Raw genomic sequence first — 15718 nt, 5'->3', positions numbered from 1 at the left:
AGAGGCTCAGGCTAGAGGCCCGCAGCAGGCCAGCCCAGTAACTCTCTGCAGAGTTAGAGGCCTACTCAGACATCTAAATTTTCCAGACAGAACTTAAAACTGCCACCTCAAAGTCTTGTCCCAAAGGAGCTGCTTCCTCCGTTCAAACGGGCAGAGCGCACAGATTTCCAGGGCGGCAAGGCAGAGGCGAGCCGTGGAAAACCACGCCGCACACAGGGCTCTTCACCTCCGCTCCTTCCCCAGTCAGGCCAGGGTGCAGCTAACAGCCGTCTAAAGGTAGTGTAGACCACCTTCCTCCAAACGCCTCGTGGGGAGGGCAGGTCGTGGATGCGGGCTGCCCTTTCTCCTCGGCACACTCCGAGACACATTTGGCAAGGCTCGACAACTTCAGTGTCATTTGGGCTCAACTGTAAGGACTGTATTCAACCCCGTGTGCCAGCCAACCGCTGGGCAGGCAGGCACATACACACCAAAGCCGGTACGCTAGAGATGCCTGCAGTCACTGCTCCCGCACCACCACCACACTCTCTGGGGAGAGGGCACGAATCTGAGACAGACACGGGTAAAATCTGCGGCTCTGCCAGAACAAAAGGTCTTTCTTCCAGGGACTAAAGTCCGATTCCACCTGTCAGCACCCTTCCAGCACCTGGGGTAAATAACCAAGCAGTCCAGACCCAGGGCCAGTTCCCACTCAGCCTGGAAGCCCCTCAGAGGCCGGCATGAGCCACTTCAGGTCAACACAGCAGAGTAGTGCAAAACAATAAATTTTTATTTGTTCACAGTTAAACACAAGCAACTGCCTTGACATTTTTGAACATTCTAAGAAGGACAGCAAACCCTTTTGATTCAGATTCCCATTCACTACGATTGTACCATTTTTCTCTTGCAGTTCACGTGTTTGGCATCTGATGTGGATTGTCTGACATGCTTTTAAGATCGAGATGGGAAGGTGGAAACCTTTTGACAAAAAATGACTTTCTTAAATTTAGCTAAAAGCAGTCAGCCAAAAAAAAAAAAAATCTGTTTTTCACTGATGGAACCCCCTTTAAACTGCAAGGTAGCCACGTGTGGTTGATCCATGATTGAGTTACAAAACTAGATTATGTCTTAGCAAAATCTGTTCCTCCGTAATATATTTATGGTCCATAGAAGTCTTCTGAAAAGTGACCACTGATTCTTCCTAGTGCAAAATGCCTGGCTGCCTCTTCGATAAGCCAAAGCCTGTGCTGCCGAGAACAGCGCCGTACCCTCCTGTACAAACACTGTATGGAGGTGGGGAAACAGGGAGGAGTTGGTCTGGAAAGCGGGCGGGGGGGCGTTTCCTCTAAAAGGTCTATTCCAAGTTCAACTAGTCTACTTATCCCCAAGGATGGACAGTTTGGTGGCACTGGGATGGGAAGGGGGAGAGAAAGCTCCTCTGCCTTCGTGAACTCGTTTCAAGGCCAAAAGCCATCGCGGGCACGGACGCTCAACTATCCCCAGCAGGCTCCCCTCGTAGCTGCTAGCGTACGGACTGCAGGACTGCATGGAGAAGACGGAAACGCGGCTCCTCCCGCCCCCCCGGGGAACGAGCCGCATGGGGGCTGGGTGTCACAGCAGCAGCCCAGGGACTAGGCTAGAGAACAGCTTAATCAAGTGCCACCAAATCCTCTGCCGCCGTCTCGGGGAGGGGGCGGGTGGGGGCACGTGTCAGAGAACTCTGGACGTAAACAGATACACACACACCTTCCCATGCTCACTGCTGGTCAGTTTTAAAGCACGCACCTCCAAGAGGGAAATTGCCCAGAGTGAGACGTGCTGATTCAGGTCATTTCACATGAGACACACACTTCTGGGTGGGCACGGGCTGCTCCCAGGGTCCACTGAGGACAGGGCTGGCCTCTGGGAGAGCACCCGCACAAGGTGGGCCACGCCCCACAGCAGCCCTGGACTGTTTTGAAAGCCCTCCTTAGACCCATCCACACTTTCTACCACGTCTTAGTGCTATTGGTCAGAAAAACCGCATCTTCATGTAGTATTTCTTTTCACTTGTTCCTCAGTTATTTCTTTCTGGCTTCAAGTGGTATATTCTAGTATTTGGTGAGAATTCACACTGGCTCGTCATAGCACTTTTATCATGTTCTTTACACAGAAACACTTAGTTTTTTTTTAATTAACTGTTGAGTGTGAACCTCTGTGGTCTCCAGAGACCCCCTCTCATCCTCATGATCATTTACCCTCTTCTGCAAAACTACTAAGAGTTTTATCTTTCTCAACCAAAACACTGGAAACTACACGCCACATGCTGTTTCAAATAGGGATGGCGCAGCTCTGGACTTCTGTTTCCCACTGTCCTGGTTTTGCCCTGCGGGGGTGCCGACCTCTGTAACTGTCATTGGCTTCTGGGACCTCTTTTAACAGTTTTATCTTTCAAGAATAAGAGTCTGGACTATCTCCCTCGAAATACAGTACACATATTCTGGCTCACAAAGTAGCTTATCTGTCTGTTCCTCTCCACTCAGAAGAGCCTAGGAAGAACCTTCCGCAGCAGCGTATTCCTAAAAGTTAGGCAGTTTCCCCTCCTGAAAAACTGCTGACAAACCTAGGGAGGTCATGTCTTCCTACCCACCTCATACAGAGAGTCCCTGCGCTCATCTCCAAGGAAACCTCTGTCCCAAGAAATGATCTCCATCTCCTAACTTCGGATTTCAGTTACTTTTCTGGTATTTCTTCCAACTCCACAGTAACAAATCTCACAGACTTGTGGCAGAATCTTGCCACAAGGTTATTTTTGTTTTAATTCATGAAAGTTCTGTCTGATAGAGACCCATGTGCTTCTTTACCTGTAATAGGTTCAGGAGCTCCTTTTCTCTACAGAGACCATGCTATCACCTTCCTCCCTCTCCCCACTCCCCCACCCTCCCACCCCCGTGATTCTGTACTGCTCTGTTCTAAAACGTTTCATGCTCCCAAGAAGCAGACCCCAGTCTTCTCAGGGTCTATGCTGACCCTGGTTAGCACCAGGTGGACATCAGGTTACAGACGCCGGCCAAACAACTCTGAGGCAGGCAGGCAGGCCTGCTTCGGGCCACTGCGGTCGAGGTTAACCCTGATGCCTGTGAACGCCTCACTGCTTCATCAGTCTCAGGACAGGCTCAGCCTGGCAGCCAGTTCCCCGGCTTTTGCCCGGGCAGGCCCTGGGCCTAATTCTCTCTTGGGAGTTCCACTACCACTGGCCCCTTCCACCCTCACACACACTCACTGCAGCCTAATCGACCAACCTGCTGACTCTCAGCAGGTCTATGATTTTGAAAATCAAACTTTCTTGTAGTCTCAGGTCTTTTGGAAGATGAAAGCCTACGTTTTCAGGCTGGGTAACTTCCTCATGACCCCAGGCCTCCGTCACCAACCTTGGCTGCATACAACCCACGGCCTCTGAGAGCCCAGAGGAAGTCAAGTGCAGCTGCTCAGGGTCAGCCGTTCTTGGAAAGCTGAGCACAGAGACACCCCAGCTGGAGGAGTGGGCCAAGGGCCTCCTGTCTGGGCCCCGGTCCACTGCACCACACAGCCTCCTCCTTCCCTGTATTTTTATAATCTGCCCACTAAAAAAAAAAAACAATTTTTTTCTTTTCTTTACACTGGCCTCCTTCATTTTGCCAGTGAGGATAAAGGCTGCAAGCGCCTGGTGTCTTTGTTCTGTGGCAGGGATCCCCTGGGCTTGGGGAGGGGATGAGCGTTTAGAACCAGGTCTAACAGTTAATCTTGTAACATTTTTTTCTTTCCTGAATTTGTTCACACCTTTCTTTCCTAAATAAAGCGGGACTAGGAAACCAGGACGCGTGCGTTTCTAAGCTCTCCTCTGCAAACAGCTGAGTTAAGACGCGAGGCATCGTTAGTAATCCAGTCGGCATCCGGCAGCAGCTGCGGCCCCGGCTGGGCCGGGCTGAACGCGCTCGGGCACGTCAGTCAGTCAAGACCAAAAACTCCATCCCGAGGAGGTCTGCTGCCTGCACAGCCACGGGGACAAGGAGGCTGGCTCTCCAGCTCCCTTTGGTTAGGATGCTAAGAACACTTTTGCCACGCTTTAAAAAAAGAGATTGTCACCCTCATGTGCCGGAAGCGTCCACACGCACTGAAGTTCCGTACCATTACAGCGTGGTTTCCCTCTTCATGGATGAACCGTTCTACACTTTGAACTGAAAGAAGAGAGAGATGCCGCGGTTGTTGGCTCTTTCCTACCAGCCTCTCCCTGCCCAGGTCTCAGCTGGAACCACAGGCAACAATCCTTATTAGGCTTCTAGCGTTTATTTCAGGAGCACTTGCTGGGTTCAGCTTCTCTGCGAGCCCCCGTTATGCTGACTGCTATCACCTCTCCCAAGCACGTGCACCCAGGCCCTGTGGGTCCAGGATGTCAGCTTTTGTCAACCCTCTCCAGGACTCTGCTTTAATGCTCTGCCGTGACCAACTCATGCGGGGGGTGGGGGAGCAGCAACCAGCTCCCTGCAGGGTCAGCCCCTGAAGGTAGGAACTGGAGTGAAAAGCTGTCACCTGTAGAAATCTACTACAGTGAGGCAACGTTCACAGCCTGAGAAATGATGGTCAGAAAACTCAGGAGAAACTCTTTGGACCGTCAGAGGCTTCCTGCGGCAGGAGGCCAGCACCGCTCCACCTGCAGGGGCGCGTCCACACGCACAGCACTTTCTTGTTTAGGGAGCTGCGTAAGTTACTGCCCTCTCTCTTGCAGAGCCCAGGTCTGACTGCCCCCACCCCAGCCTGTGCGCAGAACAGTACCAGCTTTCAAGCAAACGCCACGTAAACAAGAGGTAGTGGGGCAGGGGGACAGTGTGCCCCCACGGGGAGCACAGTCTCCACAGGGCCAGCTCCAGACTGTTCGAACAACAGACCTTTGTTCACACAGAACTTTCTAGGAAGCTTATCAGAACCGCCAAAAGAACTTGAGAGAATGAACCATTGTTTTTTGAGCTCTGCGGCTTTAGATGCTGGACTTTAAAACCAAAAGCAGTGACAACATCTTATGTAAAAGCTCTCACGTCAAGATGCTCAGCTTTGCACGCCATGTCCTCCTGGAAAGGGACAGGACTGGACTTACCTGTGACACCACCAGTGACCTAGGCTCACAGGGAGCCTGCCCAGTGAACTGAGCTTCAGGAAAGGAGTGGGTGGTGTGTCAGACTCCAGGGTTCAATTTGGCCTCATATTGCACAGGTTCAAAGGACGCAACCATTTGGGGGGGGGCGGGTGGGAAAGGAAGGAAATAAAGCTAGTGAGGAACGCACCCTGGCCCTCGGGTTAGTACACACTGCCAGGTAAATGGAAGAGAAGGTTTGGGGTGGCCGAAGGGAAAGTGAAGAGGCACTGCAATGCCAGATCCGAAAACCGTTCTGCATTCAGTCAACTGTCGAAGGACCCCCATCCCATTTCCTCTGCGGGAGCTCGCCCCCCCAAGCCCTGGCAACAGGAAAGCTCTGAATCGGGCACTCACACCTCCTGTCTAGGCCAGCGACACGCAAGTTAACACTGACGGCCAGCGTCCCTAGCTGTGCTCGAGTTGGGCCTCGTTGTAGTCCATGATGCGGAGCTGGCCCACGCTGTCCGGCTTTGGGGCAGGCGGCAGCGGGCCATCGAGGGTCGGGGGAGGCCTGGCTTCCACACCCGAGTCTTTGCCCAGCTCTGTCTTTAGGGCCTCGGAAAGGCTGCCGACAGTCAGGCCGTCCTCGTCGCACTGGCTCTCGCTCTTGTTACGAAACAGCTCTCGCGCCTTCATGCCCAGAAAGCTCTCTGAACTGGGAAGCGAGCCCACGGTCGCAGGGGTGCCGGAAGCGGGCTCGCCCACCGCCGTCTCCCACCGACTGCTGAACGGGCCCGCCCTGGGGTTGGGGGGTTTCTCTGGGGTAGAGAGCTCACTGCTGCTGCTGCCGCCACCTCTGCCGCCACCACCGCCCCGGGCGCCGCTGGGCCTGGGGGGCTTGGTCTCACCGTTATGGCCAGGGGCCTCTTCGTTGTGCCCTGTCATCGAATCTGAGCAGCCATCCTGACAGCAGTCAAGCCTGTGAGAAATCGAGGGGGAGAAAGAGGGTTGGTGGCTGCGGCGTCCAACCACTCCAACCCCACCAGGGAGGCGCAGGGTTACACTGCCACGTGCTCACGCCGACGGGGAGCTCCGCCGGCCGGCTCTGTGTCCTAGGACAGAGGACGCACGCACGAGAGCGCATGCACATCAGACGGCGATCTTAAATAGAAATGCTCCCTGGGACCATCACTGAGCGACTCGGGGCCCAGGCAAGGAGCAGAGGACAGCCAGGCCCTCAGGGACGCAGCTCAGAGCTCGTAGGCTGGGACCTCCCGACACGGCCACGGCTGCCGACTCGGTTCCTACCTTTCCTCCGCTGCTTCCGCTGCTTCCGGTTTCTGTTCTTCAAGTTTTCTCAGGAGGCCATCCTTCTCCAACTTGCCGTATAAATCTAAGATCTCCAATTCGAACACCTGGGTGATCCTCTTCTGGGCCTCATACCTGCTCTCTGCAGCCTGCAGCTGTCCTCTGAAAGACAAGGACCGCCCCTCAGAGTGTAGGAGGTTCTACTCAGTAAATACATCACAGCAAAAACCTCTCCCCGCCAAAGTTACCTTGCCTGGAGTTTGACATCCTCTAGATACTTTTTCTGTTCTAAAAGAAGGTGGTCTTTCTTAGCCAGATGAGATTCCAGTTCCAAAATCCGTTTCTGACAGGTATCAAGCCTCTGATTCTGCTGGAGGACGTGGCTTCTGTTTTTTTCTAGCTCTTTCCGATATGCAGCCTTCATCATTTCTACTTCCTTAAAAAAAAAAAGGAACTGAAGTTAGTACTTTTAGAAAACGAACGAGCCATATCTACTTTGAAAAATCTATGTAACAAGCACTGAGAACATCGGTATACTGCTAGTGGAAACAGAAACTAGTACAACTTTCTGGAAAGTAAGTGGGCAGGAAGTATTAACCAACTAATCCTTCCCTGAAATCTAACCCTACGGAGATTATCTGAAACAGGAATAGATATTTTGGCACAAAAATAACCATCACAGGATATTTAGAAGAAAAAAAGACTAGAAACACTGTGAAGTCTAATGGTAAGGAAACAGTTACGTAAATTAAAATACATCTTCAACAAATATTTTAAATGATATATATCAATAAAAGACTATAAAAGCCATGTGTATGGTATGGTCAATTATGTAAATATACACATTCTGACAACACGCCAATATTCAGTTACGATCTCAACATGGTGGTGGTACTGAGAGAGTCAATTCCTAGGCAGACTGATAAGAAGTCTGGGGTCCCCGAGGAGAAGAAAGGGGTCTGGGGTTCTTGAGGAGAGAGGGGTCTGGAATTCTCAAGGAGGAGGAAAGGACAAACTTTTTTTTTCCTCTACATTCCTTAGTCACATAAAACGTTTTTTTTCTTTAAGCCTCAAACTGATGATTACACAACAAACAACTCAGTTGAAACACTGTACTAGGGATTAAATAACAACAATGTATCCTGCTTGAGGACAGTTTCTCCTTCCTGAAAACCTTCTGACTAATCCTGGTATTTTAGAATGTATATTATGAGAGTACATCTGGTAGGATCTTTCTGTTTTTAAATTCTAATCCTGTTATTCTAAAATGTAAAATGTGGGAGTGGGTCTGGTAAAATGTTTACAACCTTGAGACATTCCTTTAATTTTAATAACCAAATAAAAAAGTATGTAACTCGCTTGCTAAGACTAGTGAGGGATGTGCTCTCCATCCCGCTTCTGATGTCTATGTCAGAGGCTTTCTTGGTCCCTCTTCATACTTTAATAAAACTCTGCTACACAAAAGCTCTTGAGTGATCAAGCCTGGTCCCTGGTCCCGAAGCTAACGGAGATCATGAATCCAACACCGTTCACCGTAAGCTATCACCATGCTGTGGGTTATTCTTTCCTGCTCCCCGCTCTCTCCTAACACCGGCTGAGATCAAGCTAGTGACGCAAGGTGAATGACCAGATTTGCTCGGGCAAGGCAGCATCTGCAGACCAAACACGCATGTGAGGCCTGTCAATCGTGCCAGGAAGACAGCCTGCCTACTGACTGATGGCAGCAGCAAGGGTACACTGGCACTTGGAAAAAGAGGTGGAAAGGACACTTCTCTAACAAGCATGTGCTGCATTTATGTGGTGTGTTGTTTTTTTTAAATTGTGGTAAGATAAGCTTAACATGAAATTTACATTGGTTTTTTTTTAAAGGAGCAAGGAGATGAGCATCCGGGAAGGCACTTTTGCCTTGAAGATGACCAGCAAGTTTAACGCCTCCTCGGTCAGAAGGGGATGGAGTTAAGCTCAGGACTGGGACTGGATACTGTGGCCATTCCAGTTACGGTCAAACGGCTCCAGACTTCAGCGCAGGCTAGTGAGCAAACTAGCTCAGCAGTAAAGAACCTGCCTGCCTATGCAGGAGACGCAGGTTTGATCCCTCAATGGGTGGGGAAGATCCCCTGGAGAAGGAAATGGCAACCCACTCCAGTATTCTTGCCTGGGAAATTTCATGGACAGAGGAGCCTGGCGGGCTACAGTCCATGGGCTCACAAAGAGTTGGACACGACTGGGTAACTAAACAACAAGCGAACAAACTGAACCTGTCAAAAAAGACAGCAGTTACTTATGGAGCCTCCGAGGGATGAACTTGAAACATCCATGCATCAGCACTAACCCTCACAGCCATGTAAGAGGGGCTACAGCCAATACTTACCAGCCACTCCCCACCTGAGGCTGGATACCCACTCCTCCTCCTCAACTTGACTAAACAAAAGGAGGCCCATCTCCAGGCCAAGAGGTGAGTTCAAGGCAATAGCTGACTAGGGATGCACGCACAACATTCAGTTCAGTTAGTCGCTCAATCATGTCTGACTCTGTGTGACCCCATGAACCACAGCATGCCAGGCCTCCCTGTCCATCACCAACTCCCGGAGTTTACCCAAACTCATGTCCATCAGGTCAGTGATGCCATCCAACCTTCTCCTCCTCTGTCATCCCCTTCTCCTCCTGCCTTCAGTCTTTCCCAGCATCAGGGTCTTTTTCAATGAGTCAGTTCTTCGCATCAGGTGACCAAAGTATAGGAACTTCAGCTTCAGCATCAGCCCTTCCAATGAACATTAAGGACTGATTTCCTTTAGGACTGACCTGTTTAATCTCCTTGCTGTCTAAGGGACTCTCAAGAATCTTCTCCAACACTGCAGTTCAAAAGCATCAACTCTTCATCACTCAGCTTTATGGTCCAACTCTCACATCCATACGTGAGTACTGGAAAATCCATAGCTTTGACTAGACGGACCTCAGCAAGGTAATGTCTCTGCTTTTTAATATGCCATGTTTGTCATAGCTTTTCTTCCAGGGAGCAAGTGTCTTTTAATTTCATGGCTGCAGTCATCATCTGCAGTGATTTAGAGCCCAAGAAATAAAGTCTGTCACTGTTTCTCCATCTATTTGCCATGAAGTCATGATGGGATGGGATGCGATGATCTTAAGTTTTTTGAATGTAAATTTTAAGCCAGCTTTTTCACTCTCCTCTTTCACCTTCATCAAGAGGCTCTTTAATTCCTCTTCGCTTTCAGCCATAAGGGTGGAGTCATCTGCATATCTGAGGTTACTGATATTTCTCCCTGTTATCTTGATTCCAGCTTGTGCTTCATCCAGTCCGCTATTCTGCCTGACATACTCTGCACATAAGTTAAATAAGCAGGGTGACAATGTACAGCCTTTACGTACTCCCTTTCTCAATTTGGAACCAGTCTGTTGTTCCATGTCTGCTTCTAACTGTTGCTTCTTGACCTGCATACAGATTTCTCAGGAGGCAGCTAAGGTAGTCTGGTATTCCCATCTAAGAATTTTGCAGTTTGTTGTGATCCACACAGTCAAAGGCTTCAGCGTAGTCAATGTAGCAGATGTCTTTTGGAATTCTCTTGCTTTTTTTATGATCCAACAAATGTTGGCAATTTGATCTATGGATTTTCTGCCATTTCTAAATCCAGCTTGAACATCTGGAAGTTTTCAGTTCACATACTACTGAAGCCCGGCTTGGTGAATTCTGAGCATTATTGGACACAGAACATGACCTTGGCCAGTAAGAAGGGTGGGAGGTTGGGTGGGACCAGTTTCCTGGATGAGAGACCTGCAGGCAGTGATGTTCTCCTCTTCCTTGGGACATCATGACATCTACCTGTGACAGTATTAACTGGGGCACACATCTTGCAACCAGGAGCACAGGTCGACAGGATAAGGTTGCGTGGTGCAAAAGAGCAGAAAGAACCGGGCTCCTTGATGCTGTCCCTCAACAACTGACCCTACCAACCTGGAACTCACCTGCTTCGGACTTCTTGTCAAGCTAAACAATGACACTCTTTACAGTTAAGCCAATGAAGTCTTTTTTGTTACAACTCAGTGTCACCATGCTCCTTTTATGAACTGAGGTCAGGGGGCCTACTCGAGGTCCCAAGAGTTTAAGTGTTCCAATTGGAAGACAGCACCGCAGAGGCCAACCCAGCCACACTTCCCTCAGGAGATATTAGTGCATTTAAGTCAGCTTTATCAGATGTCCTCTAGTCCCTCAGGCCTGTTTCCCCTTCTTTCTTCCTTCAAGGCCATTATACTTTCAAAATAAGTGAGAGCTGGTTTCTAGAGACACTTACACATTTAACATTTAAGCGAGTCTGAATCTGAGTTGAGAGAAGCTGAGAAATAAGGAGTAACTCCTACGAAAATTACATCTCTCTGGTTTCTAAGACTACTCCCTTTATTTGGCAAAAAAAAAAAAAAAAAAGGTTTACAAACACAAGCCCAAGAAACCCCAGAGAATGCCTCTGTGTGATGGAGAAGTTACTAACAGAAAGCATCTAAGCATTCACTCCTGAAATTCCATCCCAACTCACTCACTGATGTTACCCTAGGCTAGCTATAGAGTGACATCAAACTTCTGCCTCGACACCACTGGTGAGGCCCGAATTAATGGGAGATCATCCCGATGCTGGCCTGGTTGCCAGGACTGAACCACCATCTGCTGAAATTAAATTCAGCATCATGAAGGAGAGAAAAGTAAGTATAGCAGTATAAACCCACATCCCTGAGAGCGCTACACTAAACAGAACTGGCTTCCCCAAGCTATTTCATTGTCTCTCTCTCTCTGTTTCAAGAGAGCACAGGTAAGAGAAGGAACACAGTTTCATCACCTACTCTGTCCCAATTATCATCAGGTGCTTTTACCTGTGCCTGACTTAATTTTGAAGCGGCCCACTAGGGGAAACAAGCTCATGTGACAGCTGAAAGGAGCCTGTGTTGCCAGGCCAGGGAGAGGTGGAAACAACCCTAGGGCTGCCAGACACTTTGTAGGAAATTGCTCATAAGCCGTTCTCTAGCCTGCACCACAGACACATGGCCTGGGTGGTAAGAGCATCCCAGGCAGGGTGTGGCTCCCGAACCCACTTACCTTGGTGGTGTCTGAATGCTTGTTCTGCAGCTGTTCCAAATACAGCTCGTTGACTTCCCCAAGAACCAACAGTTGCCTGTTCAAGAACTCCATCTGCTGTTGGACCGACTCACTATTTGAGAGCTAACCAAAACAAAGAAACAAGCAAAGGGAAAGAGCTGAGGACACAAAGCCAGCAAAGGGGCAGGAAGCAGGGAAGCAGCTGGCTATTCAGGGCTGGCGCACTGTATACAGCACAATGGCCAGTGGGGATGGCCAAGGGCAACAAAGATGGACAGAAATGCACTTCAAAACTGTCCGTCTGCAAAGGGGAAGAAGTGCAAATGCTCCATGTCAAAACTGGCCACCTACAGGACACCTACAGGAGATGGGTATGTATACAACCCCACAGCAGGGATGTTAGGCTCAGGGCAATAAAGTTTCAGGGAAAACCCACCAGTTCTTTTTCTAACTTATTTTTATTTTTTGGCCACAATGCCCAGCATTCAGGATCTTAGTTCCCTGACCAGGGGTTGAACCCCTGCCCCCTGCAGTGGAAGCGCAGAGTCTTAACCAGTGGACTGGAAGGAAGTCCCCCCCACTGGTTCCTGAATAAGCAATTTATAGAGAGTGCGATGACTCCCAGAGAGGAAAAGATCGTGGATCAAAAAACTGAATGAAAAAAAAAAAAAAATGAAAAAAAAAAAAAAAAAGACAAAAAGCTGAATGAATTCTTCCCGTTTATGTGAACAAGCATTGAGAAGGAGTTCCTGGAGCTCAGGCTGGGCGGCTCCCTGCTGCAGGGCTGTCCGCACACCGTCTGACATTTAGGGGTACCCTGCCTGCCTGCTCCATGTCAGCAGCATCAGAGATGTCAACCACAAATGTCTGCAGACACTGCCCACACCCTCTGGGGGCGGAGCGACCCTCACCTTCTGGGACACCTGGCTGAGCAGCAGCTCGGTGTGGCACACCCTGCTGTTGGCCTTCTTCAGCTCCACGCGCAGCTCCGCGATCATGTTCCTGCAGTCCTCAAGCTTCGTCTGCCAGAGACACGGGCCAGGGGGTCATGCGGAGCGGTGGCAGGTCGGGCCACGGGGCGCCCAGCCCTCAGCCCACAGTCCACGGAGAGCTGGGAAAGCCTCAGGCCTTACTGCTCTACTATTCCTGGGCCATCACACTTAAACCTAACTTCTTAGTTTTAAAAGAGGCAGTTACAGTTTCTCAGTGATTAACAAAAGGAAAAAAGGAAAAAAAACAAAAACAAAACCACCTTAAGTCTGCAGTTCCCAAACTGTGCGCCGAAGAGCCCCAGGGCTACACAGCAGGCTCACAGGGGCGCTGAGGGGGCTTGTTGTAAATTTTGAGGGAGACACAGCGACATCTGTTGGTAATGATGTGAACTACTAGCTGGAGGCAGCTCGGGGCCTGAGTGCCAGCTCTTGTGTGTGCTTTTAGGTGGTTGCTGATAAACATCACCGTGAGGAAAGCAACGAGAAACAGGAATGGAGGGCGTCAGTGTCTCATGATTCCAAGGTCTGAGACTCTCCGCAGCGCAGAGAGTACACTCAGCATTCGGAAGTAGCTGTGGTTATTCAAAAATAAAATTGAAAACTGAAAAAAAAAATGCATGTGTATTATTTTCAATTTTTTTTTTCTTCAAATTGCTAGGACCCCAAGCCCAAATTGTTTGGATCTCCTTAAGAAGCAGAACTTTCAGGTGTTTGTTTCAGCTGTGGAGCACCAGGAAAAAATTACTGAAATGCTAAAAGAACTGTGACCTCAGAAACCCAGGGACCCTCTGCCCTTAAAGAGCACCCGACACAAAATCCAGCTGCTGTGACTTCAGAGATGAGCCGGGGCTTTCACGCCCTCTTCGGCCGCCTCTGTAGTTCGTACCTGTAGCTCCTGGCTCTGGTTGTAGAACTCCTCCCGGTCATGCTGAAGCTGTCTGATCTGGCTATGCAGCTGGGTGACCACCGTGTCTCGCTGCTCCTGAAGCTGACTGTACCTGGCTTGTTCTTTCTGCAGACTAATCTTCCATATCTGGATGTCTTTCTCTTGCAACTTCAACTGGTCTTTCTAGCAGACACCAAAGATGCCATCATTTTAGCCGCCTTCCAGCCTGGGCAGTGATGCTCAAGTTCAACGCACACTGCAGACATTTCATCTGAACAGTCACGAGCTAACCTGAGGCTGTAACCGCAGACCAGGAACCTGCCAGCTCACTGCTGTCTAACTTGGCTTTTGGTCAAGGGTTTCCAAATTGCACATTAGCAAGTGGATCAGAAGTGGCTTAAAGAACTTTTCTCAGCCATCAGCCTGCTCCCAATACTTTGAGAAGTCCTAACCGCCAGCACTGGACTTCTCAGGTGGCATCAGAACTAAAGAACCCACCTGCCAAAGCAGGAGATGTAAGAGACGCAGGTTTGATCCCTGGTTTGGGAAGATGCCCTGGAGGAGGGCATGGCAACCCACTCCTGTGGACAGAGGAGCCTGCTGGGCTACAGTCCCTAGGGTTGCAAGGAGTCAGACACCACTGAAGCAACTCAGCACACAGCCACCAGTGCTGAGGTGAGCAGCGGTGCTGGCCAAGGTCACTAAGGCGACAGACACTGCTTCCCACCCTGCCCTGCACTGGGCCGGTGTTCTCTGCATCCCCAGTTAAGGCAGAGATGTCGCTATCACTCCTCTCATTTTCCCTAACGGGTGACAGGGGCCTCCAGAGGCTCCATTACTTTCCTAAGGTAACTGGGCGGGGAGCCAAGGTCATGTCCAGCTCTGCCTGGCTTCACAACGCTTCCCGCCACCCCCCACGAGTTTTTGTCATGAGAGTTGCGTCTGGAGAGCTAGTTTTACATCTGGAGAAACAAAATCACCTTTCGCCTCTACTATCATTACCGCCGATTACAAACCAACAAACACCAAAAATCACTTGTCCCCACCGGTGCCAAGAGCTGCAAGGGAATGCGGGGATGCAACCCTTCACGGGCTGACCCCCAGACGCCGGTGGGCGGGGCCAGACGGAGAGCCCGCCCCCCGCCCCGCCCCACGGGGCTCACCATGGCAGCGTTGTGCTCCTCCAGAGCCGCGGCCCGGATCACCTTGCGCAGGAGCCGCCTGTTGCGCAGCGCGTGCTGCTGCCGCTTGAAACGCTCGTAGAGTAACTGGTTGTGCAGTAAAAGCAACTGGTTACGGAGGGTGCGGATCTCATCTGAGGGAGGAGAGCCTGATTTTAAAGCAGAGGGAGGATGGCAGAGATGCCTTTTACATGTTGTTCAGTCAAGGCCCCGCCCAGAGCTTAACGCAATTCTTGAAGGAAGAAGTCACTCGCTTTGCCAATGACCACCTGGCTCCCAGTCAGTCGCTGGGGGCTGCGGGGGCTGGGGGTGGGCAGTGCTTACTACCTATCTCCCTCTGAAAGGAACGCAGAGGGAGGGGCATGAGGCAGGATGCCTGAGAGCCCTGTGTATCTCCCCACCTATGGGAGATGATAATCTCCCATAATCTGGAATATGATTATGTGTGTGTTTACTCAAGACTCTTTTCCATGCTTCACGGGTATCTTCCTACTACCCCTCCCTTCACCTGGATCTTTTCTAGGAAGAAGCCTGGCGTGAGACGACTGCCTTCCTGCGCTTCTGCTCTCAAGCACTGGGCTCCTTGCCACGTTTCAAAAATAGGAAATGCTGACTTTGCAACACGTGAGCTACTATGTAGCCAAGCAGATAACCCAGCTGGAGCCCAGGGGAAGGGGCACCTCCTTCAAGGACAGAAAGGGCCACCAGCAGGCAGGATCCCTGCCCGCTGGATTTGGAGCTGAAGTAACAACTTTACCTCCGAAGTGGGTCCAGTCGACAGACTTGCTGGGTAAAGACAACCTAGGAAGAAAGTTGCCAAGTAACAAAGTTACCGATCTCAGCTAGAAAAACTAGGCAGATCACTTCTCTGTGGTCACAAGCCAGAGGCATGAGACAGTTTCAAACTTGAAGTCCACCCGAGACAGAGGGGGTCAGAGCCCCCAGTAAGCATGACCACGTCTCCAGAATGGAAAGACCCCTAACTCAGAGTGTTCCTCACACTGCACCCTGTGTATGCTGGGCGGCTCTTCACGGCAACGAGAGATCAAACACACTGGGCGCTGTTTTCAACCCTCCCTGCTGCCATACACAGGCTCTCTGCTGAGAAGCTACTGTCCTCCAGGTTAAGGACACAGCAGATGATTTACCTGAGTCTACTACACTAGACTTCATTCAAGCAAG

General features: G+C 50.4%; 1 protein-coding gene across 5 annotated transcripts in view; it reads right to left on the bottom strand.

The window, feature by feature from the left end:
- Nucleotides 1-748: 748 nt before the first annotated feature.
- Nucleotides 749-15718, bottom strand: part of TSC1 (TSC complex subunit 1) — a 52271-nt gene continuing 37301 nt past the window's right edge. For 4 of the 5 annotated variants that reach the window (XM_061154332.1, XM_061154331.1, XM_061154333.1 and 1 more), the window contains 8 exons: nucleotides 15294-15337; nucleotides 14519-14685; nucleotides 13356-13538; nucleotides 12389-12499; nucleotides 11478-11600; nucleotides 6625-6812; nucleotides 6377-6538; nucleotides 749-6047 (listed from right to left, as the gene is read on the bottom strand). In XM_061154332.1, coding sequence (XP_061010315.1) covers nucleotides 5534-6047; nucleotides 6377-6538; nucleotides 6625-6812; nucleotides 11478-11600; nucleotides 12389-12499; nucleotides 13356-13538; nucleotides 14519-14685; nucleotides 15294-15337 — 1492 coding nt within the window. In that variant the 3' untranslated portion in view covers nucleotides 749-5533. The remainder of the gene's footprint in view (nucleotides 6048-6376; nucleotides 6539-6624; nucleotides 6813-11477; nucleotides 11601-12388; nucleotides 12500-13355; nucleotides 13539-14518; nucleotides 14686-15293; nucleotides 15338-15718) is intronic. The other variant, XR_009694622.1, reaches the window with a different exon arrangement.

This window comes from Dama dama, chromosome 11, assembly GCF_033118175.1.
Source record: "Dama dama isolate Ldn47 chromosome 11, ASM3311817v1, whole genome shotgun sequence".
NCBI lineage: Eukaryota > Metazoa > Chordata > Mammalia > Artiodactyla > Cervidae > Dama > Dama dama.
This window is presented reverse-complemented; position numbering and strand designations above follow the sequence as displayed.